This window comes from Pelodiscus sinensis, chromosome 2 (genome assembly GCF_049634645.1).
Source record: "Pelodiscus sinensis isolate JC-2024 chromosome 2, ASM4963464v1, whole genome shotgun sequence".
Lineage (NCBI taxonomy): Eukaryota > Metazoa > Chordata > Testudines > Trionychidae > Pelodiscus > Pelodiscus sinensis.
In genome coordinates, this window is record NC_134712.1 from 40,252,320 (window position 1) to 40,277,986 (window position 25,667).

General features: G+C 44.9%; 2 protein-coding genes and 1 long non-coding RNA gene across 8 annotated transcripts in view; 1 reads left to right on the forward strand and 2 right to left on the reverse strand.

The window, feature by feature from the left end:
• LOC142826995 (uncharacterized) overlaps positions 1-9,144 on the forward strand; it is a 26,366-nt gene extending 17,222 nt beyond the window's left edge. Inside the window, exon 3 of the long non-coding RNA XR_012901314.1 lies at positions 9,007-9,144. This is a non-coding gene — a long non-coding RNA (uncharacterized LOC142826995). The remainder of the gene's footprint in view (positions 1-9,006) is intronic.
• Positions 1-25,667, reverse strand: part of DPY19L4 (dpy-19 like 4) — a 200,474-nt gene that overhangs the window by 139,280 nt on the left and 35,527 nt on the right. The gene's annotated exons all lie outside the window — the stretch shown is intronic.
• The window catches only part of LOC102450114 (uncharacterized), a 52,861-nt gene continuing 35,909 nt past the window's right edge, over positions 8,716-25,667 (reverse strand). For all 6 annotated transcript variants that reach the window (XM_075920368.1, XM_075920364.1, XM_075920366.1 and 3 more), the window contains one exon: positions 8,716-25,331. In XM_075920368.1, the coding sequence (XP_075776483.1) occupies positions 13,644-15,056 (1,413 nt within the window). In that variant the 5' untranslated portion in view covers positions 15,057-25,331 and the 3' untranslated portion in view covers positions 8,716-13,643. The remainder of the gene's footprint in view (positions 25,332-25,667) is intronic.

A 25,667-nucleotide genomic window follows, 5' to 3' on the forward strand; every position in this document is an offset into this window, starting at 1 on the left:
CCTCGACTATATGGGAATCCAGACTTTATGTAAACTTTAAATACCTTATTTCTTAAATACATTTCCAGCTCAAGAGGTTTTAGAATATATTTTCTCTCTTAAGATGAAGAATCCAAAAGATAAGCTGTTTGACTTATAGCCAAACTCCAGCTAGGAAGATAACTAGAAATTGTCATATTTTTCAGAACATTATTTATTTATTTAAATATTTTTACCCCGCCTTTCTACTTAAAATATTCAAGGTGGCTTACAAGAACAGACAAAAAGAATACAAATATATATAAAAATTTAAAATATGAGACCTCAAAGGGACATAACCAGCTAAAAACATATAGAGAGGAGGAATACACACATACAGACTCAAACATTAATAAAAGCATGAGTAAAAAGGGTGGCTTTAGCCTGACGCTGAAACAATGCTAGCGTTGGTGCCATGCGAATATCCCGAGGAAGAGAATTCCACAGCTTGGGAGCAAAAGCTGAGAATGCACTGTTCTGCGTAGATGTTAATCTTATCTCCACAAGTGGGTGAACATGAAGCAAAGCCTCCCCAGCTGACCTCAATCCCCGGGCAGGTTCATATGGGAAAAGACGGTCCTTCAGATTCACTGGACCCAACTCATTTAAGGCTTTATAGGTCATAACTAAAACCTTAAATTGTGCCCGGAAACATACTGGAAGCCAGTGCAGTTGCCGAAGCACTGGCATAATGTGCTCCATATAACTAGTGTTAGTTAAGACTTGAGCAGCCGCATTCTGGACCAGATGAAGTTTCCGAAGGCTCTTTAGAGGCAGGCCCACATAAAGTGCATTACAGTAATCCAGTTGGGATGTAACAAGAGCATGAATCACTGTGGCCAAGTCATGTTTGTTCAGTAAGGGTCGCAGCTGGTGGATCAAACCAAGTTGCCAAAAGGCACTCCTGGCCATCAAAGAAATCTGATTTTCAAATGTTAAAAAAAGGTCCAGGAGGACTCCCAAGCTGTGTACCTGTTCTTTCAGGGGGAGAGGAACCCCATCTAGAACAGGTGCCATACTACATTCACGAACAGATGGCCTCCTGATCCACAGGACCTCAGTCTTATCTGGGTCCAATTTCAGCTTATTTGACTTCTTCCAAACCATCACTGCCTCCAGACACCGATTTAGATCAGTCACTGCCACACCTGGTTCTTATGTCAAAGGGAAATAGAGTTGGGTGTCATCTGCATATTGATGGAACCATCCTCCAAAACTCCTTATGGCCTCTCCCAGCGGCTTCATGTAGATATTAAACAGCATAGGGGACAAGATGGAGCCTTGCAGGACCCCATAGCACAATCGTCACAGGGTCGAATAGCAGCCCCCAGCTCCACCTTCTGAAAGCGTCCTGACAGGTAGGACCGGAACCACTGCAAAACAGTGCCTCCAATACCCAACTCCGCCAGGCGTCCCAGAAGGATATCCTGGTCAATGGTATCAAAAGCTGCTGAGAGGTCTAGGAGAATCAACAGGGATATACTCCCCTTGTCTATCTCCCAGCGTAAATTGTCTACCAGGGCGACCAAGGCTGTTTCAGTTCCAAAAACAGGCCTAAAGCCAGACTGAAATGGATCTAAGTAATCTGTTTCTTCCAAGAAAACTTGGAGTTGCAGTGTCACTGCCCGCTCGAATACCTTGCCCAAGAAGGGAATATTAGCAATTGTGCGATAGTTATTTAAGTCATGTGGGTCCAGGGAGGTCTTCTGGAGTAACTGTTTTATCGCTGCCTCTTTCAAGGCAGCGGGAACCATACCAGATCTAAAAGATGCATTAATAATTCCCTGGACCCAGCTAGTTATCCTTTTCTGGCTAAATTTAAGAAGCAATGAAGGGCAGGGGTCAAGTGAGCACGTGGTTGGTCACACTCCTCCAAGCACCTTGTCCACATCCTCCATCTGCAATAGCTGAAACTGATTCAGAGAAAAAAGACTGGGTGATGCACTCAACACATTCTGTGCCCCACTTACACCGCAACCAGAGTCTAAATCCAACCGTATGCGGGCGATCTTATTTGCAAAATACTTTGCAAACAGATTGCAGCAGGAGGCCAAAGGCTTCTCTATTTCGTCACGAGTGCCAGACTGCAACAGACCCCGCACTACTCGAAACAATTCCGCTGGACGGCATTGTGCAGACGCAATACGGGTGAAGAAGTAGCTTTTCTTTGCTGTCAGCACCGCCACAGAGTAAGCTCGCAGTTCAGCTCTAACCCGCAGTCAATCAGACATCTCTAGTTCTCCTCCAGCAGCGTTCTAGCTGTCGCACAGACTGTTTTGCTACCATCAGCTCCCCAGAAAACCAGGTATTAAAGTTTCCAACATTTTTAAGGCTGGGAATAGCACACAACTGTCTAACTCTCATTCCCCTTGGCTGGCCAGTCCAGATCTTACTTCCATATCTTCCCCTACCTGTCACAACTGCCATGATGCCATCTGAGCCCTCCTCCTTAGGCACCCCATCAGTGCCAACCTCATATTGGCAGTGGGGGCGGGGAGGAGCAGAACAAACACACACCTTCAGTTTGGGTAGCTAAAAGGAACTTCCTCTCACCAAGAATCCTCGCCTGCCCTCACCAGGGACTGAAGAGGCCACCACACAACAAAGTGTGCTGTTCTCACCAGCACACACACACACACTTAATTATAATCCACTATCACAGCACACACCCTTGCCCTTGATCTGCCCCTAAGAGGCTCCCCCAAAAGGGCAGCCCCCTTTGGATCGCCCCTTCGGGGCAGCCCGCCGCCAAGGGCGGCCTCCTGGTTTTAAGGCTGCCCCGGTAATGGCTGCAGGCAACACCTGCAGCTGAAAGGTCTGAGTCCTAACGGGCAGGCCTCTCACTCATGAGCTAGGTGGTAACAGCTGTGCAGCAACAGCTCTGCCTTCTGAGGTCTGGAGAAGCTCAACTAACTTCTGGTTTTAAGGCTGCCCCTGGTAATGGCTGCAGGCAACACCTGCAGCTGACAGATCTGTTGACTTAATTTAGTCATAAAATAAGAATTTTTAAAAATTTTACTGGCAAATGAATCTCAAGTGACTGGTTGCTGAAAGAAAATCCTTGTAATCAGCTATTTTTATAGTATTGTGTCAAACTTTTGTGAGACAATGTCAGGTAAGAGCATACCAAATTCCACAGTGGTCTCATATATCCACTTTTTGATTTTTTGGGGGGAGGTCCGTTGCCAGTCTCTGTGGTATGCAAAACATTGATTAATTTGCACTCCAGAATAGGCCTCACATCTGTCTTATCCAAAGGCCTTAGAGGGTGGCACTATAAGGTGGGGTAAGCAAAGCTAACTACCCATAATATTAAAAGGTAAGGCTGAGAAGCCTTGACTTTTGGCTCAACAAGCCACCCAAGACTGACCTTCCAGAATCTTGGGGAGAGGAAACCATAACATCGACAATTAACCTAGTGGCCCAAAGCACTGTGCCAGCAGAATTATCATTGTCAGGCTCCTTGACTGTAGTTCAGCTCGTTTTCTACCAGAATCCATAAGAATGTGAGAGCTGAGCTCACCAGCTCCCATTCTTTTAAATGGCTGGTCATATTTTTTTCTATTTTTGTCTTGAAAGAATATAAAAAGGCTGGATCATTCCTCAGATGATAACTTTAGGGTGTGAAAGTATAACTAGTGTGTATCCATAAAGTCCACATGGGGAAGGCACCTGAAAGTTCCCAAGTGTCAACTAGGGATGTTAAATATTGGTTATTTGAATAGTCGAGTAACCTCATGAATTTGTATTGGTTAGTCGGCTATTCTATAGTCCCTTGGAGGTGGGGCTGGCAGCCACTGTATCAGAGGCAGCAGCGTGGGGTGCCAGGTGGGAGCTGGTCTGCAAGGGGAGCCAGCTTAAAAACCAGCTCCCCTCACAGACTGCCTGCCTGTTATCCTGTGCTGCTGCTTCTGAGAAAGAGGCAGAAGCACAGGGTGGCAGCAATCCCTATGTAAGGGGGGGGTCTGAGCTCCCGGACCCAACACGAGCCAGAACTGAGCTGGGCTAGCTGCCCACCTGGCTCTTTATAGACTTGAAATGCAGAGCTAAAACGGAGGTAGGTCCCGGACCCAACGTGAGGCAGGACTGAGCCAGGCTGTCTGTCTGCCCAGCTCCTAATACACTTTAAATGCAGAGCTGCAGCAGGGGTAGATCCCGGATCTGTCCAAGCCAGGACTGAGCAAGGCTGCTGAAAAATGTACTGGCAGGGAGAGGGAAATGCTTTTCCTTATCAGTTAATCGACTACAGTATTACATTCCTAGTTGTCAACTAGTCCACTCTAGATGCACCTCCTTGTGGCCTGCTTTAGGCGTTGGTTCTCATCCCATCTGGCACCCTCTTCATCTATTATTTGCACTGGGGCCTCCTCTTTCCTTGTGACTCAACCCTCCAGCCAGGTCATTATACACAGTGTCCTCCTCCTAGGTTATCAAAGGATCACCACACAAGTTTTCCGGATGCTGCCTCAGACAATCTTTCATTTTACATCTCCGGGTCCTGTGCCACTTTTTCAGTGGCTGGTAGATGAACTGAACCCCTTATGATAAGCAGTCCAGAACTTCTCACTCTCAGACCCTGTTGCTTAAGGTGACCACATTTCCTTGTGCTGAATCATAGAATACTAGGACAGGGGACCTCAAGAGGTCAGCAAGTCCAATCCACTGCCCTCATGGCAGGACAAAGTACTGTCTAGACCATCCCTGATAGACATTCATCTAACCTTCTCTTTAAATATCTCCAGAGATGGAGATTCCACAACCTCCCTAGGCAATTTATTCGTGTTTAACCACCCTAACAGTAAGGAACTTTTTCCTAATGTCCAACCTAAACCTCCCTTACTGAAGTTGAAGCCCATTACTTCTTGTTCTATCCTCAGAGGCCAGGAAGAACAAGTTTTCTCCCTCCTCCTTGCGATACCCTTTTAGATACCTGAAAATCACTATCATGTCCCCCTCTCAATCTTCTCTCTTCCAAACTTAAATAAGCGCAATTCTTTCAGTCTTCCTTCATAGCTCATGTTCTCTATACCTTTAATCAAGACCTTGTTGCTCTTCTCTGGACCTTCTCCAATTTCTCCACATCTTTCTTGAAATGTGGTGCCCAGAACTGGACACAATACTCCAACTGATCAGTGCACAGTAGAGCAGAAGAATGACTTCTCATGTCTTGCTCACAACACACCTGTTAATGTATCCTAGAATCTTGTTTGCTTTTTTTGCAACAGCATCACACTGTTGACTCTTATTTAGTTTGTGGTCCACTATAAACCCTAGATCTCTTTTTGCCATACTCCTTCCTAGACAGTCGCTTCCCATTCTGTGTGTGTGAAACTGATTGTTCCTTCCTAAGTGGCACACTTTGCATTTGTCCTTATTAAACTTCATCCTGTTTACCTCAGACCATTTCTCCAATTTGTCAAGGCCATTTTGAATTATGACCCTATCCTCCAGATTAGTCGCAATCCCTCCCAGCTTGGTATCATCTGCAAACTTAGCATACTCTCTATCCCAATATCTAAATTATTGATGAAGATATTGAACAGAACTGGTCTCAAAACAGACCCCGGCAGAACCTCACTTGTTATACCTTTCCAGCAGGATTGTGAACCGTTAATAACTACTCTCTGAGAACGGTTATCCAGCCAGTTATGCACCCACCTTATAGTAGCCCCATCTAAGTTGTATTTGCCTAGTTTATTGATAAGAATATAATGTGAGATCGTATCAAATGCCTTACTAAAGTCTAGGTATACCATGTCCACTGCTTTTCCCTTATCCATAAGACATTATCCTATCAAAGAAAGCTAACAGATTGGTTTGAATCTTTGAATAAGGGACATCTGGTCAAATTGCTCATATTCAAGCGAGTTTAATGGCAATCATACAAACATTCAAATTATCATCAAGTTGACTGAACCTCTATTAAAAAGAAATACACATAATTAGATACTTTTTATTTACTTTATCTTTAAAGGTCAAACAAGGAGGGGTAAAACACACACACACACACACACACACACACACACACTCTCTCTCTCCTATACAATAGTGATAGAAATGTAGCCGTGTTAGTCTGGGGTAGTTGAAGCAAAATGCAGGACAATGTAGCACTTTAAAGACTAACAAGATGGTTTATTAGATGATGAGCTTTCGTAGGCCAGACCCACTTCCTCAGATCAAATAGTGGAAGAAAGTAGTCACAACCATATATACCAAAGGATACAATTAAAAAAATGAACAAATATGAAAAGGACAAATCACATTGCAGAACAGGAGGGGGATGCAAGGGGGGGGGGAGGAAGGAAGGTAAGTGTCTGTGAATTGATGATATTAGAGGTAGGGAGAGTGGGATGTTTGTGAGTTAATGGTATTAGAGGTGATAATTGGGGAAACTATCTTGGTAATGGGTGAGATAGTTCAAATGTTTGTTAAGTCCTTGTTGGAAAGTGTCGAATTTTAACATGAATGACAGTTCAGAGGATTCCCTTTCAAGTGCAGATGTAAAAGGTCTTTGTAGCAGAATGCAGGTGGTTAAGTCATTGAGAGAGTGTCCTTTCTGGTTAAAATGGCAAGAAACTGTTTTCAGTTTCAGTTTTCAGTTTTAAAATTGGCTCTGGGGTTGTAGATCAGACATTACATAATAATTTGGTTTCAGTCTTAAATTATTTAATTGGCACTGAGTTATAGAGCTGATTGATTTTGGTATAGTTCTTTAGTGAGGGTTTATAAACAAATGGACAACTACTTCCTGAGATTCCTTCTTAGAACTGATAAGGAATGACTATTTTGTGTGTATTAATATGATGATGTAATTCAAACCCAACAGTGAAATTTATTGATTTGACCATCATTTGATTTAGCTGTTGTATTGTTTTATTTTTAGTATTAGTGATATGTTTTCTGATTTTTTTTTGTTTAATAATTTTAATGTTATTTATATTAAGATACAGAGGCACATTTATTTCAATAAGCCATGTGAATCTAGTCTCTCGGTGGCCCTGAATGGAGATCATACAGTAAACATAAAAGCCTGATCCACTCCCATTAATGAACTTTTGGTTCACACACTGCAAAAATATGGTAAAGCTGAACTAAAAAACCCCAAAAAACTTTCCCCAAAACGTGTGCAGTTCCAAATAGCCTGCTGCATGCTCCAAATGGGACTCAGTGTCATGTTCAGGCACTTAGGATTTTCAGAGCAACATGGTAGTAATGCTTATATACTCTGAATGCTCTAGCAGTTGAATTCTCCCAGAGGGCACGGTTAAGGGGCTGACTGTCCATTCAGGATTTCCAAAGACTCTCATGAGTCCCCACATGCTCAACCACGTGCCGCTGGAATAGCTGGATCAAAGTATTGCTAGATTGCTAGAGGTTCAAGTTAAGCCCCTGAGGTATTAGCAACTAATTAGTTGATCTGCACAGTATCTGGACCCCAGAAGTTCATTCTAAACAGATGAGACAACACTCCTGATCCCCTGCCCAACTCTCAGGAAAATCAGGGGAGAAGGGGGTGGGGAAATGTGTAAAGAGCTTTCAGGATGTCTGAGGGAGAATGCTTTTTGAGTTGGGAAATTCTAGGTAAGGGCTATATCAGTCACTGGTTTCAGCACATCTCACAGTCCTAAGGTCCAGCTAGGATTGCAGCCTTACTGGGCTCCTGGGCAAGGTGCAGGGTTGCTCTGTGCCCCTGGAAGGGGCAGGACCTCAAGTTGCAGGGGCTGGACTGGGGGCTAAGCAGCACTCAGTGACACACAGGGAGCACCCTAGGCAGTCCTCAATGTGGCCCAGAGCGTGCTGTGTGGCACTTTAGCAGCAAATTAAAGGGCCCAGAGCTCCAGCAGCAGCCAGGTGCTCTGGGCCCTTTTGTATCCCCAGGCCCCGGTGCAGTTGCTCCCTTCTCCCCTCCCCCATCAACAGGCCTGCCAAGGTCACATAGATCAAGGCCAGTAAGGGAGAAAAGGAGGAGAGCAACGCTTGCCCTGACAGATTCAAAGGAGAAATCCAGGGCCTCCACATTTGATCTATGAGTCAAAGAAGGTCTACTCAGAGCTCAATGAGGCCAAGCAAGTCCTATATTAGAGACTCAGTACAGAGCACCCCCACTATAAGTCGCCCTGGTATACATACGTTCTGCACTAAAGTTGTTGACGCTTGTAGGAACTGATGAATAATAAGTCCTCCCATTTCACACTCTTAAGTCACGCAAAAAAAACCCCTCAAAAACCAATTTGCACAAATGGAAGTCAGCCACAGGAAAAAAATTCCCCGCTTTAAGTTGTTTTGCTATAAGTCCAAGTTTTTCTGAATGTATCTTGGACTTATAGCGAGGACAACCTGTACTGCATGTTGCCTTTGTCAGGTTAGTTGTGGAGTGAGCTCAGATGTGACCTGAAGAGGGTGTCACACAGGAGATTTGTTCATTCTCTTCAAGGTCAGCAGCACCCTGAACACAGTAGGCTCGGGTCTTTCAGCAGATTATAGAAACCCCACTGGCATTGCTCAAGCTTCTTTCTGCTATATACTGCTCGAAGGGTTTCTTCAATTCCAGCATATGTAGGGAAAGGGAAAGACACAGCTAGAAGTTACACAGAAGGTTTGTGAGAGATGACTTTAGTTCATGTTGGACAGAGTGAATGGCACCCATACATACACCTTTGAGCAGAGTTCTGCCAGACACACACACACACACACACACACACACACACTCTCTCTCTCTCTCTCTCTCTCTCACATACACACACACACACACACTGCAATTTACATAAGCAATAGCCAGATTGCCTAGATCTTACTAGGACTTCTTTGTCCTAGATGGGATATGCTTGCCTAAATTGTTTGAAAACAGAGTCATTGAGTCTGGATTCAATCTTGGATGAGTAGAAAAAGCAAACACTACAAATATCATCCAAAACCAGACAAGAGCATTCATATACAGGACAGTGCTGTAATCCTCATTTTAATAGCACATATCTTTCCTTCTTTCAGGAGACCAAGAGTATTCTGTTAGAACCTGGCTTCGGACCCTCCTACAGATTACCCAAAATGGTGGCATTCTCATCAAGATTCAGGTTTCTGTATCAAAACTGGTGGCATATTACAATTGTTATCCTCCTAATGGCTGCAGGCTCTCTTTGACAGAGAAATGTTCCCCTGTGAAGGACTAGGCCTACCTTACAACAATCCTCTTCCGGTCGAATGAAGGCTGATGCCTGCAGAGTGACCTCACTCCTTGGAGAAATCCCATCTCAGGCCCATTCACCGAATCCAGGAAGGGAAATCTCCAGTCCAATTAACTGCTGTGGATTTTATTTCAAAACTTCTTAACAAAAACAGGACCAAGATGTCTCATGCTTTCTCCACAAAGACTGTACAGTTCAATTCCTTTTCCCCAAGTTTATCCTGACTCCAAGAGTTTGTCAGCCCAAGAGCTCCTGACTCTTACCTCAGATAAAAGGAATTTCCTCATTCTCCCCTCTGTTTCTTGGAGATGCTCCATCCTCCAGCAGGTATTACAGTCCCCTTTTCCCATTTTCTGCTCCTTTTATCAGAATCAGACTGTTAAGTTGCCAGTCTTTTCAGCCATCCAGATGAAGGCCTCTCAACCTAGAGGAATACTATTCCTCATCTCTTCACACTCCTTTTCTTTAGCATGCCTACATTTGTTCTTGCTAGCCCTCTCTTGCTCAGAATTGCTCAGATATAAGTTTTCATGGCATAACTAACACTGCATATGGAACAGGAGGAGTAATCAGCTCAGGTACAAACAGCAGTCAGACTACTCAAAAACAGAACTGGGTTTTTTGTGATGTTGAAGCACAGGCTTTGGGTTCCTCCCCACAAGTTGAACCATATGGGATGTTTTATATACATAGATCTCAACTGTGTCTTTAAGGAAATCAAGAGTTCCTCAAGGAGCTGGGAAGTGAGAATTATAATCCCTCATTAGTTCTTTGTCACCCACAAATGCCTTTGCCACATCACCACCAGCATATTCTCTTAACCACTTGTTTGCTTATTAATTTATCTGATTAGTTCATCCCAAACACATCTTATCCTAGAGCTGTTCAGACTGTACACAATAGCACCATTCCCATCCCATCTCAACAGGCCCTGTCAGCAGGCAGAACTCTGGAGCTGGGAGAGGGAGCAATAAAACAAGTTCGTAAATTGGAAGCTAAAAGGGGTGAGACTGGTCAGAGCATAGTGGGGAGGGAAGGTTGAGTGTGGGGGCCTTATGGAGAGAGAATGAATAATGGGAGCTCCTGGAAGAGGGGTCAAAAAGGACAGGCAAAAATTATGCGTCCCCTTCTTCCTCTAAAATGTCAGGCTAGCACTGATCCCATGTTTCACTTATGATGATGTGCTCACCATGAGTAAAAACAGCAGCCTGTATAGAAGCCAGGAGATAATATATTGTCGAATGCTTTACAATCTCTCGTTATGATGACATTCCATTAGTAGTGCTGCTTTTTTTTTAATGTCACTGAGGCTGAGACTTCACAGTCCTTGATTAGGACAGTATAATTATTGCAGTGCTCAGTAGTGGCTCAGTAGCTAAGGAACTATCAGCTGTATCTCCAGGGTTCAAAACTCAGCTACTTCAAGTTGCATGAGTAGGCAGCACTCAGGCTCCCAGGCATTATTTACGTTTTAACTAAAATGTGTCAAAAGTAGTTTGGCTGTATTTAAGAGAGAAATGAAAAGCTGGGAAGCGGGGCAGGTGCTTCTAGATAGTTTCCCCTTGTAGGGCAGCCTTGGAATAAAAATGGCCACAGTTTGAAAATAAAAATGCCCTTCATCATTGTAGGAACTTGGAGGAAAAAAACCACATAAATCAACAAGATTGTAGAAGAGCCTGATGCAACTCCCCTTGCTCCTGTGAAGAGCCCCTTTGAAAGAAGTTACTGACCTTGTGCAGTAACGATGGTTGTTCGAGATGTGTCCCCCCGTGGGTGCTGCACTCTAGGTATCGGGCTCATCCCGCACCGCAGATCAGAGAGTCATCAGCAGTAGTCCAGCCAGACCGCATGTACGCGGTAGGCGTCTCGTGCCATTTGCGCCGACTCTGAGTGCGCGCTGTCCGGCTCCCACCAGTTTCTCCTAAGCAGAGATATCTGAAATATAGAAGGAGAGACTCTGAAGCGGGGAGGAGGGCAGGTGGTGGAGCACCTACAGGGACTCACATCTCAAAGAACCATCATTACTGCACAAGGTGAGTAACTTCTTCTTCGAGTTGTGTCCCTGTGGGTGCTCTACTCTAGGTGACTTCAGAGCAGTAGTTTGGTCTATGGAGGTGGGTCCTGGAGTTATGAGCTTTTCGTTGTGGACAAAACTGCAGAGGCAACTGCTGAGTCACGAATGGAAGTGTTGACAACATAATGTTTCACAAACGTGAAGTTCGATGACCATGTAGCTGCACGGCAGATGTCTGGTAAGGAAACCCCCTTAAGAAAGACTGTGGAAGTTGCTACTGCTCTGGTTGAATGTGCTCTCAGTGTACGAGGAGTAGCAGTGTAGAATGCAGGAGGCAATAAGTTTTGAGACGCACTGCGCTGTCAGAGGTGGTCCTTGGAGCGCTCCACGGTGGATAGTAGAAGGCGCTGGGATTTTCAGAACGCCCGTGTTCTGTCTAAGTAGAATGCCAAAGCCCGGAGAACATCTAGAGTGTGGAGACGGGATTCCTGGATAGAGGAATGTAGCTTAGGGTAAAAGGTTGGGAGTGCTATAGGCTCATTAATGTGAAAATCGGAATTCACCTTGGGCAAGAAGCTTGGGTGGGTATCACCCCGTTTGGTGAACGTAGTGTCACCCCGTTTGGTGAACAGTGTGTATGGAGGTGTGGCTGAGAGGGCAGCCAGCTCACCCACTCTTCGTGTGGAAGTAATAGCCAGCAGGAAGGTAACCTTCATCGTGAGCATAGGCAGGTTAGACGTCACCATCAACTCGAAGTGGGGGGGATGCATTAGTGCATCTAAAACTAATTCCAAGTCCCACACTTTCGGAGGTTCCCTGTGTAGGGGTATACTGGTTAGGAAATGCTTGCAGGCACGGACTACTGCTCTCAGTTCGAGGAAATTGATGTGTTGGAGGGACTCCTGAGCAGATCATTGGCCTTGAATTTGGTAGTCTCCAAGGTGGGCTCCCCAGCCCAACAAGGATGCATCTGTTGTAATCTGCACTGCAGGCTGTGGGCAACGGAAATGGACACCAGCGAGCATGTTGGTGGGGGTACTCCACCGTGTTAGGGAGTCCCGTACTGTAGCAGGGACAGACACCGTTCTGTGCAGATTTTGATTGCCTGGTTGATAAACTGAAGTTATCCAATGCTGGAGGCATCTGAAGTGTAATCTTGCATGCTGCACCACATATGTGGTGGCAGCCATATAGCCCATGAGTCTCAAGCAGGTAAGTATCGGAATCTTGGGGCTCGTGGAAAGTATCTGTACAAAATCTTGAATTACACGGAATCTGGATAGGGGCAGGTATGCCCTGGCCATGGTGGAATCTAGTCATGCTCCAATGAACGAGGGATTGCTGTGGAGTCATGGAAGATTTCGCAAGATTGATTATGAGACCAACAGCATTGAATAGAGCTTGTGTCTTGTTGACTGCATGTGATGCCTCCTCGAAAGTAGGCACCTTGATTAGGCAATCATCCAGATATGGGAATATTATAATGCCCTGTCGGCGCAGATAAGTGGCCACCACTGCTAACGTCTTTGAGAAAACTCTGGGCGCTGATGAAAGGCCGAAAGGAAGAACTCTGTATTGAAAATGTTCATCGCCTACCAGGAACCTGTGGAAACGTCTGTGGGCTGGACTTATAGTCACGTGAAAGTAGGTGTCCTATAAGTCAAGGGACGCGAACCAATCCCTTATATTGAGCACTGGGGTGATGGAAGCCAATGTCACCATCCTGAATCTGTGCTTCCGAAGATATCGATTGAGTTGGAGGTCTAGGATTGGCTTCCATCCTCCTGACTTTTTCTGGGTAAGGAAATAACGGGAATAAAATCCCGTCTCTGAACTGTTCCGGCACCCTTTCTATGGCACCGATTGAGAGTAGGTGGAGAACCTCTCTTTGCAAGAGAGGCTCATGAGAGGGGTTCCTGAAGAGGGATGGGAAGGGGGGGGAGAGGGTGTAGAGAAGCAAATTGGATTGCGTAGCCCGATGTAATTAGCTCGCGAACACATCTGTTGCTGGTAGATGGCAAACCACAGATGTTGGTATGGTCTCAATCAATGATCAAACAGTTTGTGCGTGTCGTGTGGATGGTACGCTAAAGGAATGGTTTGCAATCCCCCAACCAAGGCAAAAACAGACTGCCGGTTATTTTGTTGGTTGGGCCCCCTGTTGTTTTGGGGTCGCCTCTTCTGCTGTCGCTGCCTGGGTCATTGGCGGTCGTGCTGTCTGTATCGGGATGCCACGTATGAGAAAGGCCTCTAGTGATAGTAAGGCATTTATTGTTGACGTCGGTAAGGTGGCATATGCATCCCGAGCATCGTTCTTGAGTCCTTGCTTGAATGGAGCACCTGTGCGTTTTTTTGGTGAATAAGCTTTGCTTGTCTTCTACTTTTGACTGTAGCTCTTTTGGTACTGCCGCCAGTTGGGGCCAGGATGCTCAGCACATCACCACTGATGTGGTGGTGGTTCTTGCAGCTGTGTCAGCGATGTCCAATGCTATCTGCAACACAGTCCCTGATGCAGTATAGCCCTCTTGTACCACCAATTTTAAAATTTCACGCTTGTTTTCAGGCAAATGCTCTAATAATGAAACTAGCTTGGTATAAATATCAAAATTATGGTTAGAAAGGAGGGCATCATAATTTGCCATCCTCAAGGTTATGGTGGCTGATGAGTAAACCTTTCTACCGAGTAGATCTAGCCGTTTGCCTTCTTTGTCTGCCGGAGTGGTCTTATGTCGGGGTGTCTTCACCCTCTGCTGCGCCGCGTCCACTACCAGTGAGTTAGGCTGTGGATGCATGAATAAAAATGTCATGCCTTTTGAGGGAATGAAGTATTTCTTGTCTGCCCACTTGTTGGTTGCAAGGGCTGAGGCAGATGTCTGCCATATCTCATCAGCTACCTCAAGTATTGCGTCATTCAGAGGTAATGCCACCATTGATTTTTGCGATGGTTGTAAGTTTTTAAGGAGCCTATGCTGTTTTTGTTGGACTTGGGTCAGCTGTTGTACCTCTTGCGATTCCACCATGTGCTTGAACGGGTCTTGAAATTGGCAGGCATCGTCGGTGGGTGAACAGTCACCAGGAAAGACTGCCTTATCTGGGGACAAGGATGACTGTTCTGTCAGACTCCCCTTGTGGCTGGTCCTGTTCCGATATATGCTCTGCGTCAGGTTTAGGGTGCTGAGGTAGCAAAGGCACATCTCCGGTAGGGGTAGGTTGTCCCATGACCACGGATGTAGCAGAGAGGTTGACGGTGTCATGGGAGACATGTGGGTGGTGGTAGTGTGGCAATCTTGAGCGGGTGCATCATCTGGAGAAAGGGCCGCGTCGATCGTAGTAATGGTGTTCGTAGCAGTGCCTGTAGTAACTTCTGTGTGGAGAATACCTTGAGGAATATAACCTCCTCGTGGAATGGTGATACTGGGAATAGGATGAAAGGGTAGGAGATCTAGGTGAATGTGACCTGCCTCTTGAGTGCCTTGGAGATCATGCGGATCTATACCAATGATAGTGCTGAGGAGATGGGGAATAACGCAGAGAGGCACGGTGATGGTATAAAATGGAGCTGCCATGCACCCGATCCTCTGAACATACTGAGTGCAGTGAAGCGGGAGAAGAAGGCTCAGTTTTGGGCTAGGAGAAGGAGTAATAAGTCTCCTCAACATGCGCAATGCCTTCGACGGTGCTGGAGAGGAGCAGTGGTGCAGGGGCACCTCTGGCTCCATTTCTAACGGTGGCACCAGCAATGTCAGTGCCGAAATAAGTGCATGAATGCTCGGTGCCACACTTGATGCCATGCTTGGTACGATTTGCTGTGTCAGTGCTGGCACGTCAGGTGCCAAGACCATTGTCGATGCTGACTTTGCCACTGGTGCGTGGTCGTTCTCGGTGCCAGCATAGAGGACCTTCTCGGTGCTGCTGCCAGTGCCGATTCTGCTCTAGTGGCCAATGGGGCTATCTGTGCCAGTTCCTCTGAAAGGGCAGAACTCGGCGCTGATGTGCTGAGGGTGGCTTTGTGCCTATCAGCATGATAGGAGAAGCCCAAAATGCCTGGCTTTTCCCCCATACTGGTCCGCCTGGCTGGAGAATGGCAGGGTGGGGAAGATCTTCTCTTAGGCACGCTAGGGGTGGCCCAATGCTTGTCCATTGCTGGAGAGTCTGGGGGCCGTGAGGCATCAGGCTTGGCAGGTTGTAAGGCGTTATTAAACAGCAGCATCTTGAGCTGCATTTTGCGGTCTTGTCTGGCTTGCGCTGTGAGTTTGGCGCAGTGCTGGCATTTTTGAAGGATATGACCCTCGCCTAAACACTTGATACATTGCGAATGCCCGTCCGAAGCAGGCATCGCGTCTTGGCACGTAATGCATTTCTTGAAGCTGGACATATTGTTGTTTTGATGTGCGACTATGCAGAACTGAACTGTGAGGAGAATTTTAACAACTTTTTTTTAAGAACTATAACTAACTAGTGAAACTATGACTACTGAACTGTAATAACTAAAACAACTAATCTAACTAACTCCAATTGAAAACTTTTCTGTCAGAATACAGGAGAGAAGTTGAGCTCCGTCAGCACCTGTAGACAGATAGGAGGAACTGGCGGGAGCCGGACCACGTGCATTCAGAGTAGGTGCAAACGGTGCAAGACGCTTACCGTGCATGCGCAGACCAGCTGGCCTACTGCTGACGACTCTCCGATTTGCTGCGCGGGACGAGCCAGACACCTGGAGTGGAGCACCCATGGGGACACCACTCGAAGAAGAACCAATGTAACATCAATGAGGCAAACAAGATTGAACCCACTTTTCATACTGAGGCAGATTCTCTATCCGTCCTAAGCCTACTTAGACACAGGGTGAAGCAGTGGCAGCATGAGCTCTACAACCCTGCCCTGGGTATGCATTCCAGCAGCTATCCTGTATGCTGCCACAACCTTACTTCATAGTTATCTGCAGGGCTCGACAATTAGGGCAATCTACTCACCCATGGCGAGTAGATTTTAGCCCGGCATGGCACCGCAGCATGATCAGCGCATGCGCAGAGCAATCAGCGCATGCGCAGCGTGCCAAACCACGTGACTGGAGAGCAGGGCTCGCCGCCGCTTGTCAAGCCCTGGTTATCTGAGCTAGGTAAATCAAAACTAGCTTGGGTATACGGCGACAGGTGCTGTCGTCACACTTCTGATTGCAGTGTAGCCACCATGCTTACATGAGCCAAAAGGTCACTGGGAGCCAGTTGTGAATTCCTGATCCTGAGCCATCTAGCTCCAGTTAAAGCTAAAGTTAAAGCTGGATCCCTCATGCGCCTCATGCCAATGGGGGAAGAAGCACCGTAGAACTCCTCTCCTTGTCCCCTGCACAGCGGCAGAGGGTACAGCTCGGAATAGTGCCTTCATGGAAAGAATGCTCCATTGGCAAGCTCTGGATACTTTAATTCCTCTCTTTGTTTGTACCTAAGCAGCATAAAATAGACTTCAGACCAAAGACTCTGGCCTATTGGTTTTCGTATTTATAGCTTTCTTACTCACATATTCATGGGCGAGCTGCATTCAGTGGTAAAGGGATGCAGGATTTGGCTCCAAATCCTTCATATGGTTACCACTCAAATCCTCATTGATTTTTATAAGATTAATATTGTAATGATGCTGTGTAGAGATGTGCCTAAACTAGACCCACTAATCTAAAACTCCCAATAGAAGAATGATAGACCTGGTCTAAATTTAAAAGTTAGATCAATCTAACAGTGTAGCTCGGGGCTGTGAAAAAATTTTCACGCTAAGCATTGTAGTTTGGTTGATCTATCCCCTAGTGTAGACACAACTAGGATGACAGAATAATTCTTAGCTACAGCCTTTTGGAGTGATGGGCCAGATCCGGTTCACCGGAGTTAGCCTCTGGCAGGCTACCGCCACTGCATTTACCTGCGCCTCCACAGGTACGAGCGATTATAGCTCCTGTTGGCTATTGCAGAGATGTAGTGAGGGTGTTATGCACCCGGGGGCGAAGGCAAAATTTGCGCCCCCTTCCCCCCCGCCGCCACTACCACCATGTGGCGAGGCCCCAATCCTGGTGCATGGTTGATCCGGATCCTTGGGGTGAGGGGGAGCTTGTACTGCATCTTACCCCACTCCCTCCAGTTTGGGGCTGGGCACGCACTCACTAACCCTCCGGCAGAGGTGGAGGAGGGTCAGGCTGGGGGCAGGGAGGCTGGGAGGAGGAGGCTCCAGCCAGCAGTGGTGGGCAAACATAGGGATGACAGGGAGTGGAGGGGCACTAAATTGGTACCTCACTAGCGTAGCACCTGGGGGCAACTCCTCCTCCTCCCCCGCCCCATCCTCACTTCACCACTGTAAATAATCCACCTCTTAAGATATTTATTGTTTAATGAATTACTTATTTTACTAACTACAGACAAATATAAAGTTTTGGGGGTTTACATTCTGTTAAATAATTTTTTTCTCTTTAATATGTTCATATCCTGTTCTCATTAGGTTCACGTCTTTTACATAAAAAATGCCAAATTCTTAATACATGTAAGTTTTATAAAACACAAGAGAAATAAATCTTATACAACCTAAATATGAATTTCATCACTATATTTCAATCAAGCATTTAAAACCACTGTTACAGCAAACTCATTGCTTTTATGAATAAAAGGTAAAAAAGATTGAGCATATCAAATTTATTTTAAGCAATCTGTAATGCTTCCTAATTGCTGAGTTACTTACTAGTTAACCCCGTTGTTTTTCATACTGTCGCACAGCAATAAAATACATCATAATTATGAATGTAAGAGATTAACTTGCCTATTAAAATAACACAGAGAAATATTTTTAAATCAAAGTAACACACAACTCCAGAATCGCCCTCACTTTTTTTAAAGCACTTGAAGCAATAAGTTAGAGTGGGAGGGGTGGTGCTCTAGGGGAGCAGAGGGGGATTGGGTTAGAATGGGGGTATGGGAGTGCCTGGCTCTGGGGAAAAGGAGGGGAGTATTTTGTTAATTTTTTGTTTTTTATGTATTTATTTCCAAATAAAATTACAAAATGTATATTAATTTTATATCAATAAATATGTCAATTTTTTGCAACTACACGAATAATTATATGTTTATGCAAAATCTCAGATTTACAAAGTATCTGAAATTTTCACAAAAGACTGTTATATTTGCGTGACCACGGTCTATACTTGTTTTTATTTCAACAAAAACAAGTTATGTATCATACAAATTTGTAAAATACCTTAAATTTATATTTAAATTAAAAATCATTTTATATGAGCAAATATTTTACATATCAAATTATTGTACTATATTAAAACAAGACCTGAAAAAAATTATAAAATATACCCAAAACATAATCTATAATAATAATTAATTACAACTGTCCTACAGCAGTACATTTTCTTTGGTGTCCCTAAAAGCTATCAGTTTTCATTTGTGTGGCCCTCAGAGGGCTTCAAGTTTGACATGCCTTATCTACATGTTTGTTAGTATTTAAAGTGTTACCATATTATTGGTTTTTAGGTTTTTCCTTTTGTTATAAAGTATCTTTTATTAATTTAAAAAAAAATAACCACAATGCACTCACCCCTACCCCAGAGCCAGGCACCTCCCATTCCAATGCAACCACTCCTTCCCCAGAGCAGGCACCTCAGCCCCCTCCATACCAATGCAACTGTAGATAAATCTCAATCTCTGTATTAATCATTTTCTCATTACATTTTTTTTTTTAACTTTGTATCAAGTCCTTTTAGTTTTGTAATTAGTCTTTAGTTTGTTGTATTAAATCCTTTTATAGAAACGTCGTATACTTTTACAGAACATAGAAACTTTGTATTAAGCCTTTTTACATAGAAACCTTGTATCTTGTAGCCTTTGTACCCCTCCCCCCTTTTCTAAACTGACTGTCTTGTTGAGTGAATGAGGTGTGAATGGATAAGGCATGAAAGAAAAGCATCTCTGGACACTTGCAATGGCTGGAGAAAGGTGGAAGCCAGATTCAAAAACAATAAAAACAATGGGACTTGTGAAGTCGGCTCATTAAAAGACTGGACCTATGGATGCCTTGGAAGTAAGCAGCAAGTGCCTGCTTTTGGAAGGTCCCTCTCTGAAGGTAAATGGGGGAGCATTAAAACAACACCCAGAAGAAGGTGCCATAGACAAATAACTGCAATGCCTATGATGACTCTCTGCATGAGAGGGAAGACACTATACATCTCTAAGGCATCTTGCAGTCAACATGAGAGCATTGATCCGGCTCCAACCCTCTCCCACCTAACTAATCTGGCCAGCAGTTAGGTGGAACAACTATTGGTAAAAACAAGACATGGTGGATGTGTGCATGTGTGTGATGTATTATATGCATATATGTGTTGACTACTATATGTGTATTACCAATAAATGTGGCATTTTGCCTTTTCCCCAAAAAAGATCCCATGCAGTACTTTTAAGTACAACACAACCATCCCTGTCCGAGAGCCAGCCCCCCCAGTACCCTCTATCCCAATGCACTCACCCCTTCCCCTGAGCCAACCCCCCACAGTGCTCCCCATCTCAATACACTCACCTCACCCCTGCCCCAAAGCCAGCTCCCCCCCCCATGCACTCTCCCCTCCTCTCCCAGAGCAAGGCACCCCCAGTGTCAGGGGGAGCACCCACCCAATCAAATCCTCCCCCACCCCCAGAGCCAGGCACCAGAGGAACGTACCTTTAAAACCACTGCTCCTCCCACCCAGCTGGCTGCTTCAGCTCGCAGGATGTAGATAGCTGGCAGCAGCACTTAGCCGGCAGCTCCCAGGTCCTGGTTCAAAGTGTCAGGTGGGCAAGAGCAGCGTGCGCTCTGGTCTCACCCCAGCCCGGTGCCCCCCTGGCGTGGCACCTGCGCTCCCCTGCCCCCCTTCGCCTCTGGGCTATGGAATTCCATTCCTGACCAATGGGAGCTGTGGGAAGTGGTATCCTGGTGCATGCTGCTTCCCACAGCTCCCATTGGCAGGGAATGATGATCCATGGCCAACGGGAGCTGCAATCGCCTGTACCTGTAGAGATGCAGGTAAATACAGCAACAGCAGCCCACCAGGGGCTAACCCTGGTAAACCACCACTGTCTTATTGCCCACCCCTGCCTTGTGCTGAGGTAGGCCCCATATACCTAGATCATCCTGATAGGAGTTTGTCTTACCTGCTCTTAAACTCTTCTAGTGATGGGGATTCCACAACCTTCTTTGAAAGTCTATTCCAGGGATTTCAATAATTAAGCAAGATTCAACCCCCCTATTTATGGTTTGGCAACCCCATCTAACAATACTTCCCATATCGCCACCCTCATTTTTGCCTTTGTATTTTTGAAGTAGAGATACAGCAGGGGTGGGCAATAAAACAGCAGTGAATTTTCAGGGTTAGCTCCTGGCAGGCCACTGCAGCTATATTTACCTGCATCTCCACAGCTATGGGCAATTGCGGCTCTCATTGGCTGTGGATCACCATTCCCAGCCAATGGGAGCTGTGGGAAGTGGCTCGCATGGGGACTCCACTTCTGCAGCTCCCACTGGCGGTGAACAGCGATCCACGGCCAATGGGATCTGCAGTCACCAATACCTGCAGAGGTGGAGGTAAATATAGCTGCAGCAGCCCATCGGGACCTAACCCTGGTAAATTGGATCCAGCCCATGGACTGATATTAGCCTACCTGAGAGACAACTAAGTGATAGAGAGACGAGAGCTGGTTTTACAAAAGGTAGATCGTGCCAAACCAACCTGATCTCCTTTTTTGAGAAAGTAACAGGTTTTTTAGATAAAGGAAATGCAGTGGATCTAATCTACCTCGACTTTAGTAAGGCATTTGATACAGTACCACATGGGGAATTATTGGTTAAATTGGAAAAGAAAGGGATTAATATGAAAGTTGAGAGGTGGATAAGCAACTGGTTAAAGGGGAGACTACAGCGGGTCATATTGAAAGGTGAACTGTCAGGTTGGAGGAAGGTTAATAGCGGAGTTCCTCAGGGATCAGTTTTGGGGCCAATTTTATTTAATCTTTTTATCGCTGATCTTGGCACCAAAAGTGGAAGTGTCCTAATAAAATTTGCGGATGACACAAAGTTGGGAGCTATTGCCAATTCAGAAAAGGACCGGGATATCATACAGGAAGATCTGGATGATCTTGTAAATTGGAGTGATAGCAATAGGATGAAATTTAATAGTGAGAAGTGTAAGGTTATGCATTTAGGGATTAATAACAAGAATTTTAGTTATAAGCTGGGGACACATCAGCTGGAAGTAACGGAGGAAGAGAAGGACCTCGGAGTCCTGGTTGATTATAGAATGACTATGAGCCGTCATTGTGACATGGCCGTGAAAAAGGCTAATACGATCTTGGGATGTATTAGGCGAGGTATTTCCAGTAGGGATAAGGAGGTGTTAGTGCCATTATACAAGGCATTGGTGAGACCCCATTTGGAATACTGTGTGCAGTTCTGGTCTCCCATGTTTAAGAAGGATGAATTCAAACTGGAACAGGAACAAAGAGGGGCCACTAGGATGATCCGAGGAATGGAAAACCTGTCTTATGAAAGGAGACTCAAGGAGCTTAGCTTGTTTACTTTAACCAAAAGAAGGCTGAGGGGAGACATGATTGCACTTTTTAAATACATTAGAGGGATAAATACCAGGGAGGGAGAGGAATTATTTAAGTTTAATACCAATGTGGACACAAGAACAAATGGATATAAGCTGGCTAGTAGGAAGTTTAGACTTGAGATTAGACGAAGGTTTCTAACCATTAGAGGAGTGAGGTTCTGGAACGGCCTTCCAAGGGAAGCAGTGGGGGCAAAAGATCTATCTGGTTTCAAGATTAAACTAGATGGGTTTATGAAGGGGATGGTTTGATGAGATAACATGATCTTGGTAACTAATTGACCATTCATTATCAGTGGGAAATAGGTCAATGGAGGGATGATAGGAGTTACTATAGAGAACTTTCTGGGTGTCTGGCTGATGAGTCTTGCCCACATGCTCAGGGTTTAGCGGATTGCCATATTTGGGGTCGGGAAGGAATTTTCCTCCAGGGTAGATTGACAGAGGCCCTGGAGGTTTTTCGCCTTCCTATGTAGCATGGGGTACAGATCACAGCTGGAGGATTCTCTGCATCTTGGGGTCTTCAAAGTATTTGAAGGCTTCAATATCTGAGATATAGGTGAGAGGATTATTCTAGGAGGGGTGGGTGAGATTTGGTGGCCTGCACTGTTCAGGGGGTCAGACTAGATGATCATAATGGTCCCTTCTGACCTTAAAGTCTATGAAGAAGAGCTCGGATAGCTCAAAAGCTTGTCTCTTTCAACAACAGGAGTTGGTCTAATAAAAGATATAGCCTCATCCATCTTGTCTCTCTGTCATCTATTTATCACTGTGGTTTCCCAGCAAGGGAGTTGCTTGGCTAACAACTTTTGCAATATAATCTAATACCTGATTCCCCTCCCATTTATACTAGCTTTAATTATAACTTCCCTGATTTAGAGGGACTAATTCCAGCTTAACACAAGGGATGTAAAATCCCATGTAACTGATTAAATGCAATGATTAACTGGTGGGCCAGAGGGGGCTGTCTGCTGCAGGCAGGCTGGAGTGGTCCCCCTGCTGTGGACAGGCGCTGCTCAAGCTGGGCTGGAGCACTCCCAGTTTGAGGTACACCTGGGCCAGGCCTGCCACCAACAGCAGTTGCTCTGGCCAGGCTGGATCACCCCTCACCTGCGGCAGGCCCTCTGCAGCTGGAGCAGCCCCCTGCCTGTGATGGGTGGGGTGCAGTTCCAGCCCCCACTGGTTAACTAGTTAGCCATTCACATCCCTACTTAACACTAGCAAAAGTGAAAGAAGAATCAAACCCCCAGGGATTAGAGATCATGACCAGTGTTCCACAGAAGGCAGAGCACTAACATCCACCATGGTAGAATCTGCTGATTAATAGCTATGTTGTTGCAAAACTGGTTTAATGCAACCAAGAGGAACATTCATGTTTCATATGTCAACACGTTATTTCATGTTTAAACAGCAATATTGTTTTCTGGATTGTCAAGCATGTATCACAACAGGTTGCAACTTGGTTTGCAATCTCTGACATTGACTACCCATCTTTCTGGTGTTGCAAAAGTGATATCAGCAAGATGGCTACTGCCAGAGCTGAGCTCCCAAATGACAATTTATAATCTTTATTTTCAAGCCAAATTCACAATTTAGGCCTGTCACCTTCAGGCTAGTATGGGGAGCAAAAGATCCAAGAATGATTCTCTTGAATAGTCATTTCTGCCAATAGTCAAGCTGTCTCTCACAGTAAGGAACTGATTTTCTAAGAGCGAGGCACTGATTCTGCAGTAATAAGCTATGAAGGTGTTTCTTCTCTTAAATGGGACTGGGATTAAGTCCATGCCTCAGAAATAATGATTATATATTCTGCTTGTTCTGTCAGATGTCAAGGTTAATCCTGCTGCTTATTTAAATTCAGCAGTTCCATTTTAATTCTCAACACAATACTCCTGCTTGCATAGTAAGACATACAGAAAAACTACCATGTGAACTGTAACCTCTAAAATAAAATATCATGTCAATGTCTATTAGGCGCTTTATCTGTAACAGATGTTTGGATCCTGCAGCCCTTACAAATGGTAATAAGAAGGAGCACAGGCTTAAGCCTGTATATTGTATATGGCAAATATCCCATTTTCAGCATCTGTCTCCCAGAGCATTTTGGGCATCAGTCTGCTTCTTTTAGTGTTAATTTTCCTTGCCCAAGAGCAAGTGTCCACAAGTTTTTCATTTTTTGCCTCCTGCCTCTGTTCCAATAAGGAAATCCTATGCAGTGTTTCTCTAAAGCAGCTTCCTGCACTGCCGCTCTGGCTTGTCACAATGCCAGTGGGAGGCACTCATGAAAGAAGCAGCTTTAAAGAAACTGTGTTGCTCTTGTTGCACATTTTGAACTTGAATACATTTCAAGACTCAGTGCCTCATGGGAAAAGAAATTCCCTTTCATTTTTTCCTCCCACTGCTGCTCCAACAGGCAGTGATATTCATCTGGGTGGGATCACCTGCAGGAAGCAAAGCTGAATAGCTTTTAATATTCCTGTTTACAAAATTACAAATGGTAGCCTGATGTTTCTTTGTGGTTCATGCGGAGTCAGGATATCAGTGAAATGTCAGCTTCAACTGATAACTGTGGCAGAAGGATTAGCCAACCTGATGATTTTACACATTTTATTAGCTCTACGAGAACTCTCTTGCCATATGATACCATCCCTGGTGCAGTGAGGAATAATGAATGAGCCACAAGAAAGGGGTTCCTGGAGGGGCATTTTATGAGTGTGGTCCTTCCCTCTGCAATTTGCCCCTCTACATTACTGGTCTGCCATAACCCAGATTTGTTTGCAAAGCTCATCTGTTTTCCTATGCATTTTGGGAACAGAGATTTAAGAGCTACTGTGTGTAAATGTAGAGGGGTGTGTGTGATTTTTATTATTCATAAAGCAAGTAAAATATATTGCACAAGTCACTTGCTACCTATGATGTGCATGTTTCATTTTGTACTGGGTAGTTCTAACAACATATAGTGCTTAGAAGCTGTGAGAGGCACTTAGTAAGTCAAAATAAATAATGCTAAGTAAAAACAATGGAGCAAATTCCCTTCTTATGAAAGAAAGACCAATTCTGCTGAAGTAAGAGAGGCTGTATCTACTTATGAAAGTGATGAATTTGCCCATTAGCCTCAGTTGTAGGAACACTTGAGCCTCCCAGTTTATAACTTTTAGTCCACTGGTCAGGATCTTCACCTGAGAGGTGGGAACCCCCAAAAGCAATTCTTTACTTTGCCTGAAGGGGATAAAGGTTTCACATGGGGAGGGGCCTTCTTCCTCTCAGATGAGCACTTCAACCATTAGGCTATGAAATATTTTGAACTCTCCCTTTCTCAACCTTACCTTTTCAAGCGGTTGCACGGTGTATAACTAATTAAAGAATCATTGGACCAGGACAATCACATTTCATCCCAAAGGACCCTAAATCCCTTCACAAACTTTATATACACAACAGCACTGAAATATAGTCATCACTGGAATAGAAGGTGGCAGCCAGCTGGCATATACTGCTCCTGAAAGAACAAGGGAAAGAGATATTTTTGGCAAAGGATACCAGAGCAAACCCCTTCTATTACAAAAAGAGTGTTGATATTGTAAAAGTGTTGTTTTACTCTGAAAAGTGACTGTGTTTACCTGGTATCGTCTTAGTCAACAGACCTGCTCTCTGGGTTATGACTCAAACTTGGTGAATTAGTGATTAAATAAGTTTGAGTCTTTTTATTCTTGCTGACGTGGAAGAAATCGCATAGCCAAGAGAGTGTGAGCTGACTTGTATTCTGGCTCCTGCATTATTTACAGAATTTTTAGGTTCCACTCAGTCTTGCTTCTGGGGGGCAAAAGAGGCAACT